The sequence below is a fragment of the Rattus rattus genome, chromosome 11 (assembly GCF_011064425.1).
Source record: "Rattus rattus isolate New Zealand chromosome 11, Rrattus_CSIRO_v1, whole genome shotgun sequence".
Taxonomy (NCBI): domain Eukaryota; kingdom Metazoa; phylum Chordata; class Mammalia; order Rodentia; family Muridae; genus Rattus; species Rattus rattus.
Genome location: NC_046164.1, coordinates 3,776,786 through 3,800,292, shown reverse-complemented (window position 1 = coordinate 3,800,292; position 23,507 = coordinate 3,776,786). Strand labels below are relative to the sequence as shown.

General features: G+C 37.3%; 1 protein-coding gene across 8 annotated transcripts in view; it reads left to right on the top strand.

The window, feature by feature from the left end:
• Ankrd17 (ankyrin repeat domain 17) overlaps positions 1 to 23,507 on the top strand; it is a 134,372-nt gene that overhangs the window by 2,757 nt on the left and 108,108 nt on the right. Inside the window, exon 1 of one of the 8 annotated variants that reach the window (XM_032916149.1) lies at positions 22,465 to 23,308. The exons of the other annotated variants lie outside the window; for them this stretch is intronic. Within the exon in view, the coding sequence (XP_032772040.1) occupies positions 23,255 to 23,308 (54 nt within the window). The 5' untranslated portion in view covers positions 22,465 to 23,254. Of the gene's footprint in view, positions 1 to 22,464; positions 23,309 to 23,507 lie in introns of those variants that run through there. 8 annotated transcript variants of the gene reach the window in all.

The window sequence follows — 23,507 nt, the reverse complement described above, 5'->3', positions numbered from 1 at the left end:
TTAAGTTTTCTAACATTAAGCTCTGGTTTGGAACAAAGTCATACACTTAGTGTCATACTTAAAAGAAGTATTCTGCTACAAACTGCACCTACCTAGGTAGTTTTGTCTATGGCCTAATAATTCCTTAAGTTGTAGATGGTTTGAAACCTGTAGGAATGTTAATTTTGTAGGTCTGAGTTTTTCATTTGAAGTAAATATTGCTGTATTGACTTTGACCAACTAAGACAGTGTTGGTCCTTACTGTGCTTTGCACTGTCATCTGCACAGGTAAAGCAGTAGGTTTGTCAGTGTTGGATGAAATACACGTAAGAAAACTGAGCCCTTGAGTATGTATGAGAAATGGGCAGGGTAGAAAGAAGTGGTTTCCTTCCGCACTGGCCCCATGCTCTGAGGGAGTGGGGGGTGAGCTCAGGGTGCTGTCTGCTCCACTTAAGCCAGGTGGGTGGGCGGGTGTGCCACAGTTTCTTTTCTCTTTCACTGTCCTGACATGTCTTCAGAAGTTTAACTTCAGGACTTGGGAAATGTACTTTTTTCTGGTTGTTTTGTCCAAATTATTTTAGCCTACACAGTTTAATAATCTGATCCTTGAACTAATTCTCCAGTAAAAATCATCCAAAGATTAGGAGGGAATATGGTCGTGTATACTTTTGCAGGTCTAACTTGAAAGCATGCAGGGTGATTTAACATGACAAAAATATAATATATGGTTTTTGAAGAAGTGTTTGCTGGTTATTCTGTCTGTTGAAAGAGGAGAAAATGGAGAAACGTGGATTTAAGTAAGAGCTTTATTTGTGAGTGGTAGTACCTGGTTACAGTTAGAGTAGGTATCTCCAAAGTATGTCAGGTCGGATGGCACTGTCTTGATGCTTGCATGGTCTCAGCTGCACCTGGAAAGCGTGTAAAAGATGGAAAACTTCCTTCTCTTCCCTTCTTTTGACACAAGATTTCAGCTCTAGGTTGAAAGTGTGATTTTTCTCTGCTTTCAATGGGCTCCTGACAAGTAAAGATCAAAACTATGCTTCCCAACATAGAAGCAGGTTGTACATTGCATTAAATTAAATATTTACAAGAAAAAGGTGAAATTGAAAGAGTTTATACTTCATTTAAGAGTTTATACTTCAGAAATAACATTGCATTTTATTGAGTACACTTTGAGCCATGATTGGAAGCAGCTTTCTCTGAAGCACAGTTCAGAGGGGGGAAATATTAAAGGTAGGGCTTGAGTTCAAGAGCAGTGTTGAAGAAGAAGACATAAAATATAAGTGTTGTAAGAATCAATCAATTCTACCTATATTTAAGGAAAGGTGTGGTTTTTAAATAAACTTAGGTGAAGGACTTTAGATAATGGAGGCCAGTGAGTCCGTGCTGACAGTACTGAGGGGTTCTGCAGGACCAGGAAACTTGTTGTAAGAGGTAGGGTTGAGGATGAGGGAGAAGGGGGGGGCTATCTCTAAGTTAGATTCTTGATACTAGTTTCTTCTTTCATTAATGTTTTTATTAGGAAGACGTTAGGTTCCTCTGCTGTAAATGCATGAAGTCAGATTAGCTCAGAGAAACTTGCCTATACTCTTTTCCTGGTTCTGTTTCACCAGCTAAGTAGCATCATACATAAAATGGATAATCTTTCTCTCTTAATTATTTCCTTTTAGTTAAAGAGGGTTTGATTAAAAACAAAAGAAATAAAAAGGGACAGCATATAGAACTGTTCAGTTAATTAATATCAGTTCTAGGGAGAATCCAGAGTTCATTTAGGAAATATGAGTGGAGTTCCTTCTTTCTTGTATCTAGAGCCTGGGAGTAGCTGATGTTTGCATTTTAACACCTTCAACCCCCAACACCCTCCCACCCCTGTTTTGTTTGAAAGTCTGACTGTATAGCTCTTTCTGTCCTAGAGCTCACACTGGAGACCAGGCTGACCTCAAATTCACCATGATTTGCCTGCCTCTGCCCTCTTGAGTGCTGGGATTAAAAGATGCACCACTATGGCCAGCAATGTCTTTTAATTTCTTAATTACACTGAGTTATGAAACTTCCCTAGAGACAGAAAACAAGTTAATCATCATTGGCTGTTGAATGCCTAGTAGGTGCTTTTTGCTTCTCATATTCTAGCAACATACTAAACAGTAGTACTTGAGTGCCCGTTGTGTATGAAGACTTAGCTAATGGCTATGAGTGTGGACTGTGTGTGGAGTTTGTATTCAATTCTTTGACCCGTCCCTTACTGGGGTTGTGGTCTTGGTTCAGTACCTTAACCTCTCTAGTTCATTTTCTTATATATAAATGGGATTAATGGATCCTACTTTATAGCATTGTTAAGAACGTGAAAGGCATGAATAAAGTTTTCATGTTTTCTCATTTTACTGTCTCCATAACCCTTTGAAGTAGGTGCACCATGTTTATTTTATTACTTAAAAATGAGTTCCTACTGTATGCTTAGTCTGCATTGAGTAAGCAATGATAAACTTTTTAAAAGACATGTAAATTAAAAATGTATCAATGAGTAAACAGGTTGAGAAAATGTAGGAATGAGGTTAAATGGTTATACATTCTGTTTAAGGAATGTGAGTTTCAGAAGCTTAAAAATTTTGCAACAGGACAAGTTTGCTGTGAAGCCTGATGACTTGAGTTTGATTCCTGGAACTCACAAGATAGAAAGGAGAGAACTGACTCCCTCAAGTAGTCCTGAGACATTCATTTTACAGGCAAGATACTAGTTTAAAAGAGCTTTAAGTGACTGTGTGAAGGGTGTGTGTCTACTGAGTGTCAGAACAGTATTTAACCTGCGTTTGATTCCAAACATGCTTATTCATTTATAGTTCATTTATTCTTTATTATGCTAAAAGAAAGATATTTCCTTTAAAATAGAGGTTGTTGACTTGGAGTCTGGATAAGGTTTATATAATCATTTATTTTGGTTTGGATTTTTTTTTTTTTTAACTTTTCCCGTAGACTTGTAGCTTATATTCAGCTTTTTAGTAGCTACTCGGAATGATCTATTGATCTGACATCCCTTTATTTGGAAAACTGCCTCCGAGAAAATAAGTGGTAACAGGAGGCCTATCATGATAAGTAGTGCCACCTCTCTCTCTTTCCTTGTGACTCTTTACCTTTAAGTGACCAGCAGTTTATATCTAGAGTTTTAGGACTATCAGGTCTGAAGGCAGAAGCTTGGCTTTGCTTTTTATGTCTTCCACAGTACAGTAGTGTATGCTGTGTAAGTCTTATCTGTTTGATTTTCATGAATCCAAATTTTAAGTATGAATATTACATAAATATTCCGTATTAGCTACTTAATCTGGAAAATGTTTGGAACAGCATATCTTAAAGTGAATTTATTTGTACCTATTTATATTGTATTCATCCAAGGTATTTTAATTGGATTCTAATTCTTAGTTTAATTGCCTAAACTTATAATCAGAAGTGTATGAGAATGCCCTTAGATATGATTTTCTTTTGCTCTTTTTTTGGGGGGTGGGTGGGTATCCTAGAACTTGTTCTGTAGGCTGACCTCCAATTCACAGAGATCCTCCTGCCTCTGCCTCCTGAGTGCTGGGATCAAAGGTCTGTGCCACCACTGCCTGGCCAGAAATAGCATTTTTATCTTCATAAGTGTTAACATTGACTGGTTTTGTTTCTGTTTAGATTGCTTTTGAGAATTTCATCTTTGATTCCTTACATTGGGCTTTTTTCTTGGTGATTTATTGGTGCTATTAATATTCTTTATGTTCCATATGTTCTCTTTATATTTTCACAGTATGAAAACAGTATTTTGCTTAGTAAATTATATCATTTTATGACTCATAGAACACTCCATACAAGAGACCTTCCTTGATCCCATATGTAAAGATTTCCTAGAGTTTTTCTTTCGGTAGTAAGTATTCTGGTTTCCAGAGAAAACTTGATACTCTTTTTTAGATACAGGATTTGATTATTTTGTTAATTTCTCCTCTACTCTTTTTCTATATGAGTTGCCAAGTCTTGCTTCTTCAGAGAACTTTGCCCTTATTTCTTTTCCTCTGGTTTCTGTATTTACTAGCTAGTCTTTTGATGGTTTAACTTCCCCCTACCCACATCATTGCACACTCTTTGATTATTTACTGCTTCTTTCGTGTCTTGTCTTGAATCTGATCTTAAGTGATTTTTGTCTCATCTTCTGTTTTGTTATGTTGTCTATAAGCCAGTCAGTCACCTTAAAATGTATACCTCCAATCTAAACTTGTTCTTGATAATTGAACTCAGACTCTGGACACACACCCACACCCACACCCACACCCATCCACCTTTCTTCGCACATCTAGTCTTCTGACCCTTCTCCCTTGTTTCCTGACTACTTGAGGAAATTATCAGTCAGGAATTAATCAGAGAAGCAGAACAGGTAGGAGATTTATATATGATTGGTAAATAGTTAGTTAGGTAGCATTCAGAGATTCAAGGGAATTAGTTGTTTTATAAGGTGGTAAGGCTGCCTAGAAAAGCCAGTCTGGGAGGCAGTTAGGAATCACGTTTGTGAGCAGGCTGGAACTCGTGGCCAAAGGCTGAAGTTAATCTCCCCAGACATTAGAAACGAATAGTGAGGGGAGAACAATTATGGACTCAGCTTTTGATCAGAGTGCCATTTTTGGTAGCAAGAACAAGATCTCTTTTAGGAGCTCATTTGGGTAAGTCGTGCTTACTAAGAAAAATCACCCTCACTTATACTTGGTTAATTGTCTAGGGATTACATCTTCAAGGTCTCAAGGCAGGAATACATTAGTATGTGATTGAAGATACTGTTTGCAACAGACCGGGTGCTGCCCTCCTTTCTTAATCTGGTTAGATTGTCTCATCAGAAGCCGTCACCGGTAGGAAAGCAGCGCTTCTTAGGCCAATCTTTGCTACTGTTTGGTAGGAGAAAAATTGCTTTAAGTCACAGAATTACTGACTAGAGCACCAAAGCATCCTTGTTTAGCCTGAGAAGTAACTGACCACTGGGCCTCTTGTAGTTTGTGGCTGGCTCCTTTAGGTCCCTTAGTATTGCTTTCACAGGCTGTCTTTGCTTGCTCTCTGTAGCTAAATTTAGGATTTTGTTGTTGGTGATTGATACATAGCTAGCACCCTTCAGTATGTTTTTCTGCTCTCTTCAAAGCTGTGTACTTACTAGACATGCACTGTGCTCTCTTTGCTAGTATAAATAGGTAAGGGATTTCCAAAATGTTTCCAAAGTATAACTAGGGGCCATTGCTTTCCATTTTGGAACTTTCCAGGCTCTGTGACTTTTTAGTTTAGGTTAATGCCTTCTGATTGCTGTATTAGGAATTATATGAATGATTGGTGTGAAAACACTCAGACATGTGCCCCACACAGGGTAGAGTGGGTTTTTTTGTTCTTATAGAGTGTTTTGTTCCTGTTTCTTTTCTTTGATACTCCAGGGATAGACATCCACATATCTAAATTTTAGCTGTCTTTAACTACTTACTGAATCACCCCTGAAGTTGTGTTGCCTAGTATGGCAGACACTGGTTACTGAGCCCTTGAAATGTGTGGTTACTAATGTCTGAGAGTTTGAGTTTATAATTTTGATTAAATTTTACACTTATTTTAAGTAGTCATGTATGGCCATTGGCAACCATATCAAAGAGTACAGACATAGAACATTCCCATCAGCACAGAACATTCTGATAGCTCTACCTTGCAGTGTCGATTTGATCTAAAAAATCTAGTGTAGTATATAGCTTACCAAAATGTCTATGTTCCAGATGACCAGGACTGAATCTTATATCAGGCTATGTCTGTGTTTAGTGATAAAGCCTTTAAAAAAGTAATTAAGGTTAAATCAGGTCATCTGGAGAGGTCCTACTCCAGTTTGACTGATTCCCTATAAAAGGAAGTTTAGCTACAGAAATCACATATGCACACAAAGAAGGCTGTGCAAAGATGAAGGAAGAAAGAGATTATCATCTGCAAACAAGGCAAGGGGCTCAGGAGAAACCAAACTGCTGGTAGTCTGGTTGTAGACAGAACTGTGAAAAAGCGAACGCTGTTTGAACCACTGACTATCGTATTTGTATGATAACCTTAGTGAGTTTATATGTGGCCTGGAAAGAATAGGAAACAGAAGGATGGTCATAGGCGGCTGTCCTTTTAAGGATAGGCCATGGATAATAAATGCTGTCTTGTTTATATCCATTGGTCAGAACTTAGTTTTATAAATTAGTATTTGGTTGCTGCTATTTGGCTTTATGCCTAGATAAAGTTTATGGGAAACTGGCTTTATATTAAAAGAAGGATTGTGGACTTTGGGGGATAATTAATATCTTACAAAGTTCTAGGATCACCTTGTCTTTTTAGCTAACAATATAAGAGAAAATGTCTCTACTGGTTGTCTGAAATAATCTTGTTGGCCTAGCTGAGCTGTGGTTCTACTTTTGAAAAAGATGCTTCATTCAGACTAGCTTATCCTCGCCATGTAGAAGGTGAGCTATAGGGAGTTTGCCCCACCCCCACCCCTGGTCTCATGGGATGGTCTCCATTGCTAAAACGACAAGATGGGGAACAGGAAGGGAAAGCATAGACCCTCCTAGCCAACCCCTGAGTCCTCCGTGTTTGCTTCTGTTGCTTCCAGCCTATTAGTGCAGTTTGTTAACATGCTTAGATCTCACAGCGTCCTACTCTGGTCCCTACCTGGCACATCAGCTTACCCTCGTCCTTCGTTTTCCCTTTCCATCTTTCCTCCCAATAGCTCCTTCAGTTCTCATTTAACAAGTGGCTACTCTTTCTGAAATGTTGGTCATTACAGACTAAAATTGAAGCCTCTAACTTGGTCTGCAAGACTTGTAATGGCTGCTTCCATTGCCCTCATATCATTTGTACCCTTTTGTCTGATCCTTCTTTTTGTCATTCTGAGGTAGAAGGTTTTTATCTTGGAACCTGTGATTTTTTTTATTTATTTATTTATTTATTTATTTATTTATTTTTTTTGTGTGTTGAGTCTTTTACCTAGGCTGTTCTTCCCTTGGCTCTTGATTTTTCTGTATTTTGAAAAAAAAATTTTTAACTAGTATTTTATGCATGAGTGTTTTACCTGTATCTGTGTCAGTGCACTGCTTCCTTGCCTGTTGTTTATGAAAATCAGAAGAGTGTTGGATCCTCTGGAATTAAAATGCCAGGTGGTTGTGAGCTGCCATGTGGTTGCTGGGAATTGAACACAGGTCCTCTGGAAGAGCAGCCAGTGCTCTTGAAGTTTCAAAGTAGCTTCTTCAGCTCTCTCTAGGTTGTTAAGGGAGACTTGCTCTTCTACACCTTTCCATTTCTACCACTAAATTGACTAGATGAGAAACAAGTCCCATATTGATCCTTCACTAAGCTTTAGCAGTAAATATTTGAGTGGATTTTAAAGTCCGTTAACACTTTTTTAAAAAGGTGAGAGAGAGAGAGAGAGAGAGAGAGAGAGAGAGAGAGAGAGAGAGAGAGAGAGAGTGTGTGTTTTCTCACTTGTGTTTGTTTGCCTGTGTGCCTTGTTTATTTGTACTGATGACGTGGATATGTGTTTGTGGAGGTTCAGGATGTACTATTCCTTGATTGCTTTCCTCTGTATGAAAGCAGTTCTTACTTGAACCTAGAAGTCTAGTTAGCTGTCTTGTTCCAGGTATCTACTCTGTCTGCTTTGGGATTACCAGATGAGCTGCTTGCCTGCTGGGCTTTAACATGGGTGATGGGAACACCACTCTGCCCATCATGCTTGCACTGCATGTCCTCTACCCACTGAGCTGTCTCCTCATCCTCCAGAAATTGCTGCTTTTATAAAGTGACTAATCAGGAGTTTCTGTGGTTTCATATGATTAAGTGTAGTACTTGAGGCTGCTTTAATGACTTAGAAGACAGTTGTCAGTCATTGATCTTGTTTGGAATTCTTTTCATAGGTTTTATTTATTAACTTTACATCCCACATCCCCCTTTTCCCAGTCTCCCCCTCCCACAACTCCATTCTCCATTCCTCCTTCCCTTCTCTGGGTGGGTGGGCTCCCCTGGGTATCACCGGACTCTGGCGCATCAGGTCTCTGCAGTACTAGGCACATCCTCTCCCCCTGAGGCCAGACAAGGCAGCCCAGTTAGGGGATCCATAGACAGGTAACAGAATTCAGAACAGCTCCTGCATATCTGCTACACATGGGGCTGGGTAGGTCCAGCCCATGCTAGCTGTTTGGTTGGTGGTTCAGTCTCTGGGAGCCCCCAAGGGTTCAGACTAGTTGATGGAATTTGGATTCTAACCTGCCAGATATGTTCTAGAATTATCTTTTGCAAATTGCCACAAATATTTTTATGTATTTGATAGGATATGCATTATGCCATGCTGTGTAACACATAAACACAACATGCTTTTGTTTTTCAGACTTGACGTCTTTCTTTACTAAAGTTAAACAGTTTTGTAGGGTTGTAGTTTTTTTTTTGTTGTTGTTGTTTTGTTTTTTAATAATTCAATTTTATGTGTATGGGTGTTTGGTGTTTGGTGTGCGAAGATGTAAATCCCCTGGAACTACTTACAGATAGTTACGGGCTGCCATGTGTGTGCTGGGAACTGAATCCAGATCCTCTGGAAAAGTAACCAGTGCTCTTTAGCTGCTGAGCCATGTCCAGCCCCAGGTCTCATTCTGCTGCCTTGACTGTCCTGGAACTTCCTATGTATTAGACCAGGCTGGGCTTGAACTCACAGTTCCGCTTGCCTCTGCCATCCCATTGCTGAAACTTAAGTCCTGTACCACTATGTCTGGCAAATTAGACAGTTTTCATACAGCTTTTAAACATTTGTTGTGGATTGTTCTATGGTTCTTATTGCCATCATGAATTGTATCTTTATATCTCTTCATTAGTTACTTTTTTTTCTTTTTTTCAGAGCTGGGGACCGAACCCAGGGCCTTGCGCTTGTTAGGCAAGCACTCTACCACTGAGCTAAATCCCCAACCCCATTAGTTATTGTTAAAAGTATGAACACTATTGATTTTGATGTTTTATCTTCTACATGACAACTTAACTTAGTTTATTCAATTGAGTTTTTAAATTGTCATGTTGAGTCTACTATATTATTTTTGTCCTTTAAGATTTTTACGCCACGTGTTTTCCTCTCTGTGCCAGTTTTTAAAGTTTCCAAAGCGGCCACTGTCGGGGCTAACACTGTCTGTCAGATGCTCTCCTTGTCTTCCCTACTGTAAAGCAGCTATGCTGCCCTTGATTATGATGCCACTCTTTGCGAGCAGTATAGTCTGTCTTTTTCTGTAAGCTCATTCAAATTTTACCAGAAACGATAAGCTTATCAAAAAATGTTTTATAAGAAAGTTGTGTTTGTGGGGCTTGTTTGAGATAGGGTCTAGTCATATTGCCCAAGTTAGCTTTAAACTCAAAATCCTCTTCCCTTGGGTTTCTTAGTGCGGGGAATAAAGGTGTGTGTTACCACAGCCAATTTAAATGCATTTTAACACATTGGATTTGACTTCAGAAATATTCTGACTTACATTTTGTGAAGATCATTCATTTCACTTTGGATTTAGAAGTCTGTTAGGAAAAACCATGTTCTTAAATCAGTCTTTAAAAGAGTTACTTAATACAGGTTTCCTTTATGTGTATGTTATGTTTTCTTCAGAAACGTTTTTATATGTATGACCGTTTGCCTACATTTATATGGTGTGCTTGCCTTGTGCCCATGGAGCCCCCAAGAAGCCTGGGTCCCTAGAGTTGGGACTGTGGGTGCTGGGAACGGACAGCCAGTGTGCTAGGAAGGAGTTTGGTCAGTTCTTTATATGATGCCTAGGAACTTAAAATCAGTTCATACCTCTTACGATAGCTAACTTATTCTTAAATTATAAATATTGCTAAGTAAAATCTTTGCCAGCTTTCAAGTGTCAGTTAAATAGTGTCAGGAAAATGTACATTGTTGTGCAACAGATCCAGAACTTCTTCATCTTGGAAAGTCAGAAGTACTCTATTGAAGAACTCTACATTGTGCTTGTTGACCTTTTGTTTCTTAGATATATTCTATTTATGTAGCTCAAAAGAGTGGAATCAAATAGTGATTATCTTACTTCAGTTCATCAGTCGTCAGGGTTTATCTGTGTTGAGTGGGATAGTGTTTCCTTTCTAAGGTTGAGGGCACTACATTGTACGTATAAATCACAGGTTGTCTCCATGTTTATCAGGTGGGCATTTGTGTTGTTTTTAACCTCTTGGCTGTGCTCTGTTGCTTTGTTTTGTTTTTACATTTAATTTCACATGTAGGCTTGTGGGGAAGGAGAGAGGCTTAATTTGGTATTTCCAAATAGTTAACACGTTGGTTTTTACTTTATGCTCGCATTGTTTGAAGTGTTGTCTTTCATGTTTGAACAGTAGGATAATACCTCAGAATTTATCTCCTGTGGGTTCATCTTTGTGTGTACCCATTTGTATATGTTAAAGACCCATGCACTAAATGCTTAGGGGCTAGTAAAACAGCATGACAGCCTGTGATCCGAGTGCTGAGGAATGGAGACCACTGGAGGATCTCAGGCTAGCTGAGCCAGGTTAGAAGAGGGGGCTTGCCTTAAAAGATGAGGAGAGGCTTCAGATTTACCTATAGCCTACAGATTGATTTATATTTAGAGAAATGTGCACATGTTCACACATACATGTTCTGTGTATCTGTACACAGAAAAACTATGTACACAAATGAGTTTTATATGTTCCTCGATAAATAGAAAATATCTGTTAATGGCTTATGGTTGACAAACTGATTCTGATTTTCATATAATCCAGGTGTGTGTGTGTTTTCTTGTAATCGGAGTGTGTGCTTGTTGGTTTGCTGTCCTAGGAATTAAATCTAAGATCTGGTGCATATTAAGTACTCTTCACTGGGTTTCCATCCGCTTTTGTTTATTTGTCTTGTTTGCTTAGTTTTGTTTTGTTTTTTTGTTGTTTTTTTTGTTGTTGTTGTTTTTGGTTGGGAGGGGCGAGGTCTTTAATACTAGCCCAAACTAGCTTCAGTGTCAGTTCTGCCTCAGCTTCTAGGATTGATCACAAGCATGTAGAAACATGCCTTTCTCATGGAGTCCCCTTTCATTAGATATTTTTTTCTTCCTGTGCAGGCCTGACTTCTTTCCTTCCTCCTCCTCCTCCTCCTCCTCCTCCTCCTCCTCCTCCTCCTCCTCCACTATAGATTCACGTAGAACAAACAAAGCTTTTATTAAGAAGAGCTGCAACCAATTGTAGTGTCCTTTTACGTGGTCATTGGTTTCATCTAGATTGGCGATTCTCAACCTTTCTAATGCCATGACCACCTATAATACTGTACTTCGTGTTGTGATTAACCTTAGCCATCGGATTAGTTAGTTGCTAATTCACAACTGTAATTTTGCTACTGATATAGATCTTAATGTAAATATCTGCTGTGCGACCCCGTTGGGCTTGCAACCCACAAGGTGGGAATTGTTGGTGATTGACTGTGGACCTACTTAATGTAAGGTAAACAGAGTGAATATTTTGTAGTTCTCTGGTCTCTTTTTTTTTTTTTTTTTTTTTTTCAGAGCTGGGGACCTAACTAGGGCCTTGCGCTTCTAGGCAAGCGCTCTACCACTGAGCTAAATCCCCAACCTCAGTCTTTTTATTTTAAAGTATTCCATTTTTTTTCTACTCATGTTAAATATTGAATTTAAAGCCAATATTCAATTAAATATTGAATTTAAATGCTAGATAAGCACTCTTAACACTGAACTCTGCAGCCCTTCTGTATATATTTCAGATAAGTGGTTTAAAACTCAGTTACTGGGGTTGGGGATTTGGCTCAGTGGTAGAGCGCTTGCCTAGCAAGCGCAAGGCCCTGGGTTCGGTCACCAGCTCCGAAAAAAATAATAGAAAAACAAAACAAAACAAAACCTCAGTTACTCTTCATAGAATATTGAGACTAGAACTTCTCTAAGATATAAAATGGATATGCTTTGTTCTGTTTCAGGGATTAGGACAACATCCTTCAAAGAAAACCTTTTAAAAGTTCCTACCAGAAATAGAAAATTGTTGGTAGTGTTCAATTTTATGTTGTTGTAATCTTAAAGGTCTATTAACTTTTTTGTTAGGTTAATAGTAAATGTTGACAGAAAGCTTAAACAGTAGAGTTAAATAGAGAATAATAGTTGAAAGTTTTCTTATATACCAAGTATGTTTTAAAGCTTCATATTCTGCCTTTTCCTCTAAATTTTCTTATTTTGTTTTTTCTTTAAGATTTATTTATTACATATAAGTACACTGTAGTTGTCTTCAGACACACCAGAAGAGGGCGTCTGATGCCATTACAGATGGTTGTGAGCCACCATGTGGTTGCTGGGAATTGAACTCAGGACCTCTGGAAGAGCAGTCAGTGCTCTTAACCACTGAGCCATCTCTCCAGCCCTCCTCTACATTTTCTCTCTCTCTTTTTTTTTTTTTTTGGAGCTGGGGACCGAACCCAGGGCCTTGTGCATCCTAGGCTAAATCCTCAACCCCTCCTCTACATTTTCTTACAGGTATAAAAATAACATTTATGGAATCAAAGTTTGGTTTTGCATAAATGGAGATGTTTAAAAAACATCTTACAGAATTTACATGTGAAAAATTGTGTGTGTGTGTGTGTGTGTATGTATGTATGTATGTGTGTATATAGTTTCTCTGCTTTTATGTGGGTTCCAGGGATCAAACTTAGATCTGGTTTGCATGGCCAGTCAGCACCTTTCTACTACTGAGCATCTTGTTGGCCCATGGGTCTGTTTTGTAGCTGTCACTTTATTATTTATGTCAACACAAAATTTTTAAACTGTAATTGTTTGGAGAGAATTCCATTGATTGATCACTTCTCTGCATATTTAGTAGTAAGCCAAAAGCATAGTTAGTGCTTAGTAAGTCCTAGGCGGAGTTTTGATTGCTTTATGTATATTCCATAATGGTAGGGCTTATCATTCAATTTTATAGCTGGAAAAAAGATCAAGACATGGAAGTGATCTTAGGATTCTGGAAGTTAGAGTAGATGGTAGAATTGATATATGTACAGTATTCACTAAAATTGGCTTTCTTACTGACTTTGTTCTATTGCCTCTTTCCTGTGAATTGCTTAAAAAGTGGGTTTTTGTATAAATTGCAGAATCCAGCAAATATTGTTTCCCATCTATTTCTCTTTTCTAATTTTATTTAACGCCGATACTTTACTGAATTTGTATACTCCCAATAAAATGTATGTGTACTATTTAAGTGGCTGTGATATCACAGACTAAGGGTATGCAGGAGTTCTATAATTAGGAGTCCACCAAATGTTAGTTATTTGGTTTAGACAAGATTATATTCTGGATTTACTAGGTCTTTAGAACTTAAATGGAATATATATCTTAACTTCCTTTAGAACTTCAAATTTTTAATAATGCACCATATTGTTAATTTTCTGTAGTTAATAAATTAAACTATATTTTTATGACTTTTTTACTATAGACTTAGCAAATAAGGCTAGGGTTTCAGATGAAATGGCCAAGTATACAAACCAAAGATGTCAACATGATACTTTCTTTAAAATTGTTTAAAACCATATTTATGTGTGTATGTATTTTGTAGGTGCGTGGTTGTCCGTGGCTCATGACACTTGTGGGATTCAATTCTTTCCTTCCACTATGTAGTTCTAGGGAACTAACTCAAGTTGTTAGACTTAGTAATAACTTGTTAGGCTTGGCAGTAAGTGAGGCATACTGCTGAATATGCTGTTTCATAACCTCAGACCCTTTAACTTGGAGTCCTCACTTTGTGGACTCTTCTCACTTTCACTTTAGTTACTTTAGTCTGCTCCACACAACTACAGTACAGTTCAAGATCTCCTTCACCACTCATTTTAGTTGTCTTTCTCCAGGAGTACCTGCATTCTCTTAGTACCGTGCTGTAAGTTGTAAATGTATCCCTAGTGCTGCCTTGGTACAGGAAGTTCTTACCTTATCCTTAGCCAGGCTCTCTTGTCTTTTACACCAAGCCCTAAATACAGACTTGGTACTGTAGCGCCTTTGTATTTGCATGAGAATGTCAATTTTGTTATTCCCGGGGCCCAGAACAGCCTTGCCTAAGTAGGAGGGCAGTGTTGAGGTTTGTATGCCTCAGTGAAGTACTAGGGTCCTGCTGTTCTCAGTACCATAACAGAAGTGTAGGTGTTGGGCTTGAGTTCTGTCTCATCTGTCTAACTCTCTATCCTGCTTTGCTTACATGTGTCTCTGTGTACCACTAGTGTGCCTGGTGTCCATGGAGACTGGAACATGACATCAGATCCCTTGGAATTGGACTTAAAGTTGTGAGCTGCCATATGGGTGTAGGGAATTGAACCTAGATCCTCTAGAAGAAGCCAGAACTCTTTACCACTGAGGCTCCCACAGAAGTTTTTATGATGATTGTAATTAAATGATATAAGTAAAGCAGTCAGATTCTAATATCTTTAAAATCTGATACTTTACAAATGTTGTACTTAATGTTGCATTTACTTTTGAAATAACCCATTGTCTTTGCATTTTGTTTCCTAGCATTATTTTCCCTTGATTTATAATTTGAAATTGAGCTAGCATCTTAGAGTCCTTCTTTGGTACTTCCTGATTTGAGGCAGATTATTTAATCTTGTTTACTTCGTGTTCAATCTAATGAACGTTTTATTTTTAACAAGGTCTCTTTACATTGCAAGTTTCGTTTTTTAACTTTTCCCTTTTCTGTTGAAGAGTTTTCACATCACCTGGATATATAGGTATATAAAATAGTTTTGTGTACAGATAAGACATTTATTGATTCCTTTGGTGTATGTGTTCATACACCATTTTTTAAAGATGAAGGCTAATTTACATACTAGTGGGGTGGATCTGCTTATTTTTACAAAAGGGATTGAGTCTGGCTGAATATTTGTAGGACATGGTACTTTCAACACTATAGATCCCATGGATGCATTGGTCTAGTATAGTCATCAGTGCTGGGAGGCTGCTTTCTGTACATGAAGAGCACAGAATAGCAAAAATATGTTTAGGGCCACCTCAGAAATGTTTGAAAATCAACATCATTTATGTTTTTATATGATAGCCATCGGCAATTCATACAGCAATTTAAAAAATCAAATATTATATTGCAGTATTACTTAAAAGATACTAATTCAATATATGATGAAGAATGATGGTAGGAAAATATTACACATGTTTACTTTTCATAAGTTCAGAAAACTGTACAGTAAAAACTTTAATTGAAAACATACACAGTAATCTTGAATCCTTGTTGCTCTAAGTTTTATTTTCTCTTCAGAATCAAGGGCTATAGTGAAGTTACGTAGGTAACATAGTTTATAAAAGCTGTCAGAAACACATTTGATTCATTCTGAATTTGTTTTAAAATTTTTGTTGTGCATTTAGAAGCTTGTTCTTTTGAGACGGCATCTTTACCTGTAACTGGCTGGCTTGGCACTAACTGGCTTCGAGACCAGGCTGGTCTTAGATATTTAACAACGTTCTACTGGATCACCACCTAAGTGGTGCTTTTAGCGGTACCAGCATGCCTGGTTTTTTTCTTTTTTCTGGATTTTGATTGTTCAGAAACTGTTTAGTATCGCCTTTTTTTTCTATCCAGATACTCATTTACACGATCTGGGGGTGGGGTGGGGAGTGTGATTCACAGATTAAGGAGGTGGGCTCTAAAGAATGAAGATATTTTACATACATGATTTAATATATGGATTCACAATTTACTTGCTAACTCATTTTCAACTTAATCCATCAAATGAAATTCTGGAATGACATTTGGATTATTCTTTTTTTTTTTTTTTTTTTACCAGGAACAATTCTTTTTACCTTTTTAAGGTTGTGTTCAACTATTTTTTCTCAGCCCCCAGTAGTTATGTCAACTAACTACGGAAATCTCCATTTGGGAGAGGTTGCTGTATAACACTTGAGATGCCATAGTTGATTCGAATGTTTTATTTACTTGTGTTTGTTTATGGGTATATGATGTGTGCGTGCATTCCTGCCATGGTGTGGGTGTAGATATTAGGAGATAACTTTTGAGAAGTTGGTTCTCCCTGTCACTATAACTTACAGGGGTAGAACACAAGTCTGATGTCTTACCCAGCAAGTCACCTCAGCAGAACCAATGAGGACATTTTCTTTTTACTTTAATTTTTAACACTTACTTTATTTAGGTGTTTGTGTGTATGTGTCTGTGTGTTCATATATACATGGCAGGTGTCCACAGAGGCTCAGAGATGCATGTCAGATCCCCTGGAGCTGGCATTCCAGGCATTTGTCAGCTACCCAATGCTGGTGCTGAGATCTGAACTCTATAGTCTCATGATTGAGCAATAAACACTTGCAGCCACTGAGCCATTTTTCTAGTTCCTAATTAAAAAAAAATAAATAAAAAGTATCCACCATCCTTTATTTTTGTTTTATCAGCTAGGAGAGAAAAACCCCTATGTGAAAATTAGCTTTTATACCTGCTGTCCTCTCTCTCCTGGACAGATGAAGAGCTACATGGAAAGCTTAGTCATGATTACTACAAGGCACAGCTCTTGCGCTGTGGTCTTTGCCACCTACCAAGCTATAACTATTTTATTGATATTAATGTAAATTTTCTTTGAAATTAGTTGACTTACATAAATGATCTAACAGTTTTTAAACTTCCTTTCTCACCGTGTTGATTAATGATACTAATCCTGGTTACTGTTCTGTTGCTGTGAAGAGACACCATGACCAAGGCAATTCTTATAAAAGACAACATGTAATCGTGGGCTTGCTTACTGATTCAGAGGTTTAGTCCATCATCAAGGCAGTCAGTCGGGCAGCATGCATGGTGCTGGAGCAGTAGCTGAAAGCTATATCCTGATCGAGAGCTCTGGCTGCTTTTCCAATAGATCGAGAGCTCTGGCTGCTTTTCCAATAGATCTGGGCTTGGTACTTAGAATTTACTTGGTCTGGTATTCTTGAGCTCGTGGCACACGTGTGTACAGACATACATACATGCAGGCAAAATACTCACACACTTGAACAAATCATTTTCTTAAAAATATAGGCCAGTGGTTTAGAAGAGTGATCATTGAGACGTTGCTCACTGATGGGGAAGTAGAAACACTAAAGCTGAGTTTTCTTTATGTGACAACTCAGTAGTGGTCCCTCAAGGGAATAATGCCTCTTTTTGTAGTTTCTAGCCAAGCTCTACTAGAGACAATTTAATATGTAATATGTTTCTCAATACATTAGATTGTGAGTTTGAAAAGAAGAGTCTCAGTACTGAAGTAATTGTTTGCAGGTCAACCATTCAAAGTTTGTTAAGGTAAATTAGGGTAGAATTAGCATAATGGTAACATATTTTGGCACCATACTAATTGGACATTAATATCAGGGAACCCAGGCCAGCAAGGAATCAGAAGAAGAGAGCTAGTGACAGCAAAAGGAGTCCCTGAGCATCTTGAGATTTTTTTTTTTAACATCTCAATTCTTCATGCATCCAGCTTTTAAGTTTTTTTTTCCTTAGAATTTAAGTGTATATTCACAGGTCACTTCCAACTTATGTATGTGGGTAAGACGTGTGTGTGTCTGATTTTTCTTAGTGGTTGCTTTAGAGCAGGAAATAGTGCATTGCTAGCTAGAATAAAAGTACTGTACCATCAGTTGATTTAGCTTTTTTAAAACAAACCATTGAAATAATTTCTGTTGTGCCTGTAAGTTCTTATTTGAAGATCTTGTATAGTACTAATAAATTTGAAAAGTGGATGAAACTTAGAAATAAAAAAATATTTTGTCAGGTTTTTTTAGATTTATTTATTCATTTATTATATACAAGTACACTGTCGCTTACAGATGGTTGTGAGTCACCATGTGGTTGCTGGGATTTGAACTCAGGACCTCTGGAAGAGCAGTCAGTGCTCTTAACTGCTGAGCCATCTCTCCAGCCCTTGCCAGTTTTATATATTGATAGAGCCTATTGTGTGAATACTAGAAAAATAATGAATTCATGGTGTGACTTACCCGTCATGAGGAGAGGTAACGAATAGCAAGTGTCAGCTGACAAAGGCATTATTTCAGACTAGCTGCATTATTTACTTTGCTTACTCTGTTGCTTAAGTTTAGATAAGGCTGCTTAAATCATATTCTGTGTGCAGGACACATCTAGTTTGAAATATATGATATTTAAATAGACTAGTTCTCTTCTGTGCTGCTCTAAGTTGAGTTTTTTTTTTTTTTTGTTCTTTTTTTCGGAGCTGGGGACCGAACCCAGGGCCTTGCGCTTCCTAGGCAAGCGCTCTACCATTGAGCTAAATCCCCAACCCCTCTAAGTTGAGTTTTATGTTTCATTAGTTGGATTTGGGAAGAATAGAAAGGAACTGTAATGAGAAAAAAATGGATATTTTAGACAGATGGTAAACTTGGCCAGGAATCTTGATGGAGTTCATGGAGACTATGATTTTAAAAAATCATTCTTTATCTAGTTTGTAGTATGGACCTTAAAACCTGGTAAGTACTCAGTAAATGTATAACTGCATGCTCAAACTGTTATTGGTGATCTTTAAAAAGAAAACTAGACTTTAGGCCAGTCAGGCTTACAAAGTGAGACCCAGCTTATATTAGAAAATGGGTAGAAATTACATAGTGCTCTGTGTTGTTAAAGCTCTTTCAGTACTGGGACTAGTAGTAGTGATACCATGCACTCTGGGAGGAAAGTGAATTATCCCAACCACATAATGTTTTATATACCAGCCTATATGCCACTGCTCTACAAGACTGTCTCAAAATACTAAAACAGCAACAGAAGACTCAAGCACTGTTTAATGTGGCCCATTCTTCCTCTTAGTGTACATGGAAAGATTACATTAAAATTTCTTCTTTGCAAGTAGATAATTTGGCTGTGTATGATGGTGGATGCCAGTAAGCCAAGCATTGAGAAGCTGAATTCTAGATTAGATTCAGTTCTCTGTTATCCTGAACTACACAGTGAGACTTTGTTTCAAAAAACAAACAAAAATCTCCACAATAATTAGAAGGTTAATCAGAAGACATGAGGTAATACATTTAGCCATATCTTACTTAATAAGACCACACACAAATGGTTCGTGGAGGCTCTGGGACTTTAGTATATTGAATTCTTTCAGACATCTATTTATTCACAGTAGACTTCAAGTTAAGAAAGCACCAGCACCAAACCTTGGATGTAATTTGAATTTTAACAGAGGTAGATTATATTTTTATAGGTCAGATTATTTTATACCATTCTTTTCTCCAGATGCAGAGATTTTGATAGACTTTGAATTGTAGCATTTTAAACTGTAGTTAATTGAAGTTAATATAGCAAGAATAATTTTTTTTTCCTCTTTCTTTTTTTCGGAGCTGGGGACTGAACCCAGGGCCTTGCGTTTGCTAGGCAAGCGCTCTACCACTGAGCTAAATCCCCAACCCCAAGAATAATTTTTTTAAAGGGAAGTTCAAGATAAGGTGTAACTTCTGAGCTTTTAGTATAAGCCAAGATACTTTTATGAATAATGCTAATTTCAGATCTAAGATTTGCCATAGAGTTGTGTTAGAAATACTTTGTATTTGTAGAGAAACAATATCACTCTCTAGGCTTAATACAGAAACATCTTTATACATGTCTCTTTTGAAAGTTATTATATGGTTATATTCTGGCATATACAGAGAATATATACTAAAGGCTATTAAATATAGTATGAGCTGTTATGGATAATATAGATGCCTTTTAGTAGTGGACAGAAAATGTTAGTGTTTTTATTGGAAATTAGAAGAGTTGTCAAAAATAGATTTTACATGTGCTAGTTGGAACATATGTTGTAGACTATTACTTATAAACAGGTTGTTTGACATATAGTTTGCATACACAGTCTGGTGTAGATGGAGAACTGGGGCCATAATACTCTAGTCACTTATATAAAATTTATATAGGGATAGAACTTGTGTAGCTACCTGTGCATGGTCCAAGAGGTTAGGAGAAGCTTCAGTAGGAAAATGAATGTGACTGAATGCTAACTTGGACAATTCAGCTGTGGAGGAAAGATGCGAAGGTTCTGTGATGTCCTTCAAGATTTGAACTCATTATGTGCATCGTCTTTCTCCAGACCTAGGAAAAAAAACTACCCATGATTCATTCAGCAAGTGATGAGTCTTCTCTTTTCCGTGGACAAAATCTGATGATCCTTCAGATCATTCCTTCCAATTAGACTTTACTCTTTGTCCCCCCTTCTGCCTACTTAGATTATCTTCAGATTGCTTAGGTACATATTGTAGGCTTGTCATGTAAAAGGTTGTGCAGGTACCATGTTTGTCCTGTTTCTGTTTTGGAATCCATGGTGCAGAACCTGTAGAAACGGACAACATGCTCAGCATGTTTCCATTTGTGTAAAGACATTCTTACACTAAAATGTGTATGGAAATGGAGATACTCGATTGGTTGCACCTCTGAAGGATGATAAGAGGTTTACTTTTATCTGCTTTTTAGTGCTATTTTTGTGGTGCTGACAAAACTCAGGCTCTTGTGTATGCATGGTCAGTGTCAGTGTCCTATCACTGAGCTGCATCTTCAGTCCTGTGATGTATGTATTCTGTTGTATGTTGTTAGTATTTTCCATGCATATATATTAATTTATATGGATCGGCTATAGCTCGTAGAAGAGAAAATAACTTAATAGTAATTGAAAAAATATTACTGTGATAAATTTGACATATCTAGACTCGAGTCATTTTAAGTCTTTATGATCTTTCACTTATGCTTGGCTGGGCCATTATATAATTGGTATTTTGTATGTCTCTAAACTGACATACACAATGTAGTTGATAATGTACGGCATTAACTGCTAATGTAGAGAGAAAACTCAAATACATTTTAAGAAGTGAATGGTTTCTTTCCTTAGTCTGTTTTTCTGTGGGTTGCATCTTTATAGTGTATTTCTTTTGTTTGAAAATGTGGATTTTGAAATCTCATCAGGTTTGATTGCCATCACCAAAAGTAAATAAACAAATAAAATTTAGGGAAACACACCAATATTCAAAATGGTGTTCTGGCTAATTACCACATAATTTGTGTATACTCTCTGTCTTAGCTGCTTTCTTTTCTAGTTAAGCAAACCAATTCTGAGCCTAGATGCTAAACTTTATAGAACATTTGAATTTTACTTTAGTAAATGTTTTAAAGGCTTGTTCTATATTTCTTTTATGTATTGATTTTTAGTTGTTTGTGTATCTTGTCATGTTAATTACTTTAATATCTTTTCCACTTGGGGGGGTGGTATTTTTTTCATTGAAATCTTTTCTGGACAACTGATATGGGATTTTTCCCCTCTGTAAAATGAAGTTGAATTGTATTAAAAATGATTAATTTTAAGGTAGATGTGTATGCATCTCCTTTCATAGTATTTTGCTTGCTTTAACACTGAGTTTATATTAGCAAGATGGCTTAGAAAGGAAGGTTAATGGGAAAATAAATATTTTGATGTATAACAAAATATTACAGAATATTTGAAATGTGTATTCTGTTCATACTAAATTTTGTGCGGTTGGTTCTCTCCTTCCATCTTTATGTGGGCTCAGGGTTAGGCGTGCACAGCTTTTACCCACTGAGCTATCTCAGAATGAGTATTTGGTTTGAGTTTTGGAGGAACCTATTTGTTTTCAAATAAAATATTTGAGAAGCCTTTTCTTGGCTGATGAGAAAAAAGAGTGAATGTTCTAACCAGTGAGTCCTTGAGTTCAAACCTGATACTGAAGTTCTGAGGGAGAGAAAGTTTGCTCTTTAGTTTGAAGATGAAGTTTATTTGAAGCTTAAAGATTACTTAAAGCTTAAAGTTGACCTTGAAGGTAGGAGGTAATGAAATTCAGATTGCTGGTTTACTTTGTGCTATGTTCCAGCAGGAAGATGTTTTGGAGAAGCTGCCAAGTAGCATTGCCATACATAAATGTGGATGCTGTATGTGGGCCAAGGGCAGCAGCATTTCTGATACACTTGTTTGCAACTAGCTTCTCTTAGTCCCACTGCTCTAGATTGAATGTGATTTCGGTTTTGTTATGTAATTGTTTGCCGAGGCTGGGGCATTGTTTCCTTATTCATAAAACGTAATAATATTGTCTGCAGAAAGACTTCAGTAGCTGATTCTGAGAATAAAATCCAGAACTAACTGCTTTGATTAACCAGTGTTAGTTCCTTAACCAAGTAAGTTTAGCTTGGAAAACTTGGTCAAGCAGCTTGTATTCTATGCCCTGCTTTCCACATCTTTAAAGTGGTATAATAATAGCATCTTTTAAGACAGTGGAAATGATGCGAGTTAATAGACATAAAGACATTTCAGTGGTGTATAGTAAACCTACTGTAACTGTATGTTACTGTCACATAGCTGGCTCTTATTATGGGGGCAAAGTAACATTTTGTTGTTTTTTAAATCACAAGACAAAACTTATATGTCACCTGCCACAGTAAAAGTGTCTCTTATATATTATACAATAGATACTTTATTTCGCTTCATCTCATATAGACTTGTTAGGATGAAGTCTGATACTGACTACCCCTAACATACTTTCTGATATGCAGTCATTATGCCAGGTGCCTTGAAATATTTATACTAATAGAAAAACTACACTGTTGTGATTAATGAATGAAGTTGAAGGCATTACCAGAAAATAGGATATATACTGCAGTATATAGTAGATGTTAATTTTGTACTTACAGGCCTTTGCAAACAGATTATACGTTCATAGGAAAGCAGTTTACTATTTAAAAAGCCTGCATTAAGATAATTCTTACACTCTTAAGTTAGGTCTGATAGTTAGGTGTATTATATAATCCATCTGCTTGTTGTCCCAAATTCCTAACTTAGCATTATCATGCCTCCTCTGCATCTTTAATACAGCAGCTAATCTCACCGTAAGACTTTACAAAGGATAAACTGCTGTGTAACCCACTTGGACCTCTTTTGTTCAATCAGGTATTTAAGTAGCTTAAAAAATATTCTTTTAGGAAAATTGAGATTTTATAATTTGTAATGTTAAAATATGAGGTTTTTAATCTATTGAAATTACTTGACAGAAGTTTGCTTGAAAATAGAGCTTCTGTGTCTTTAAAGAATACGGAATGAGTCACCCCCTGCTCTTTTGGTAGATGCCTGGCTGGTGAACAGCTAAGCTGCTTTAGGCATGTAATAGAACATTCCATTTCCTGTTCCCTTGCTGACACAGAGGAGTGTTCCTGCTGGCAATGATCTAATCATAGTGCAGTAAGAAACATGGCAGTTTGATAAAACATGGTGGAGACAGCGGCTGAAATGGAAGCATATGTGCTAGAAGACATTCTTGAGGTAGGGTTAGGTCTGTAAATGAAATGAAAGTTGAAATTTGAACAAAGAAATCTTATCTGCTAGAATTGTTTCATAGATGAATAGATTAGAGAGCAGAGAGAGAGAGGCAGAGCATAAAAGCAAGATCCGGACAGACCTTGTTTCCTGTGAGGATGTGTCAGTCTGGTTCACATGATTATTAAACTGTTTAAACATCATG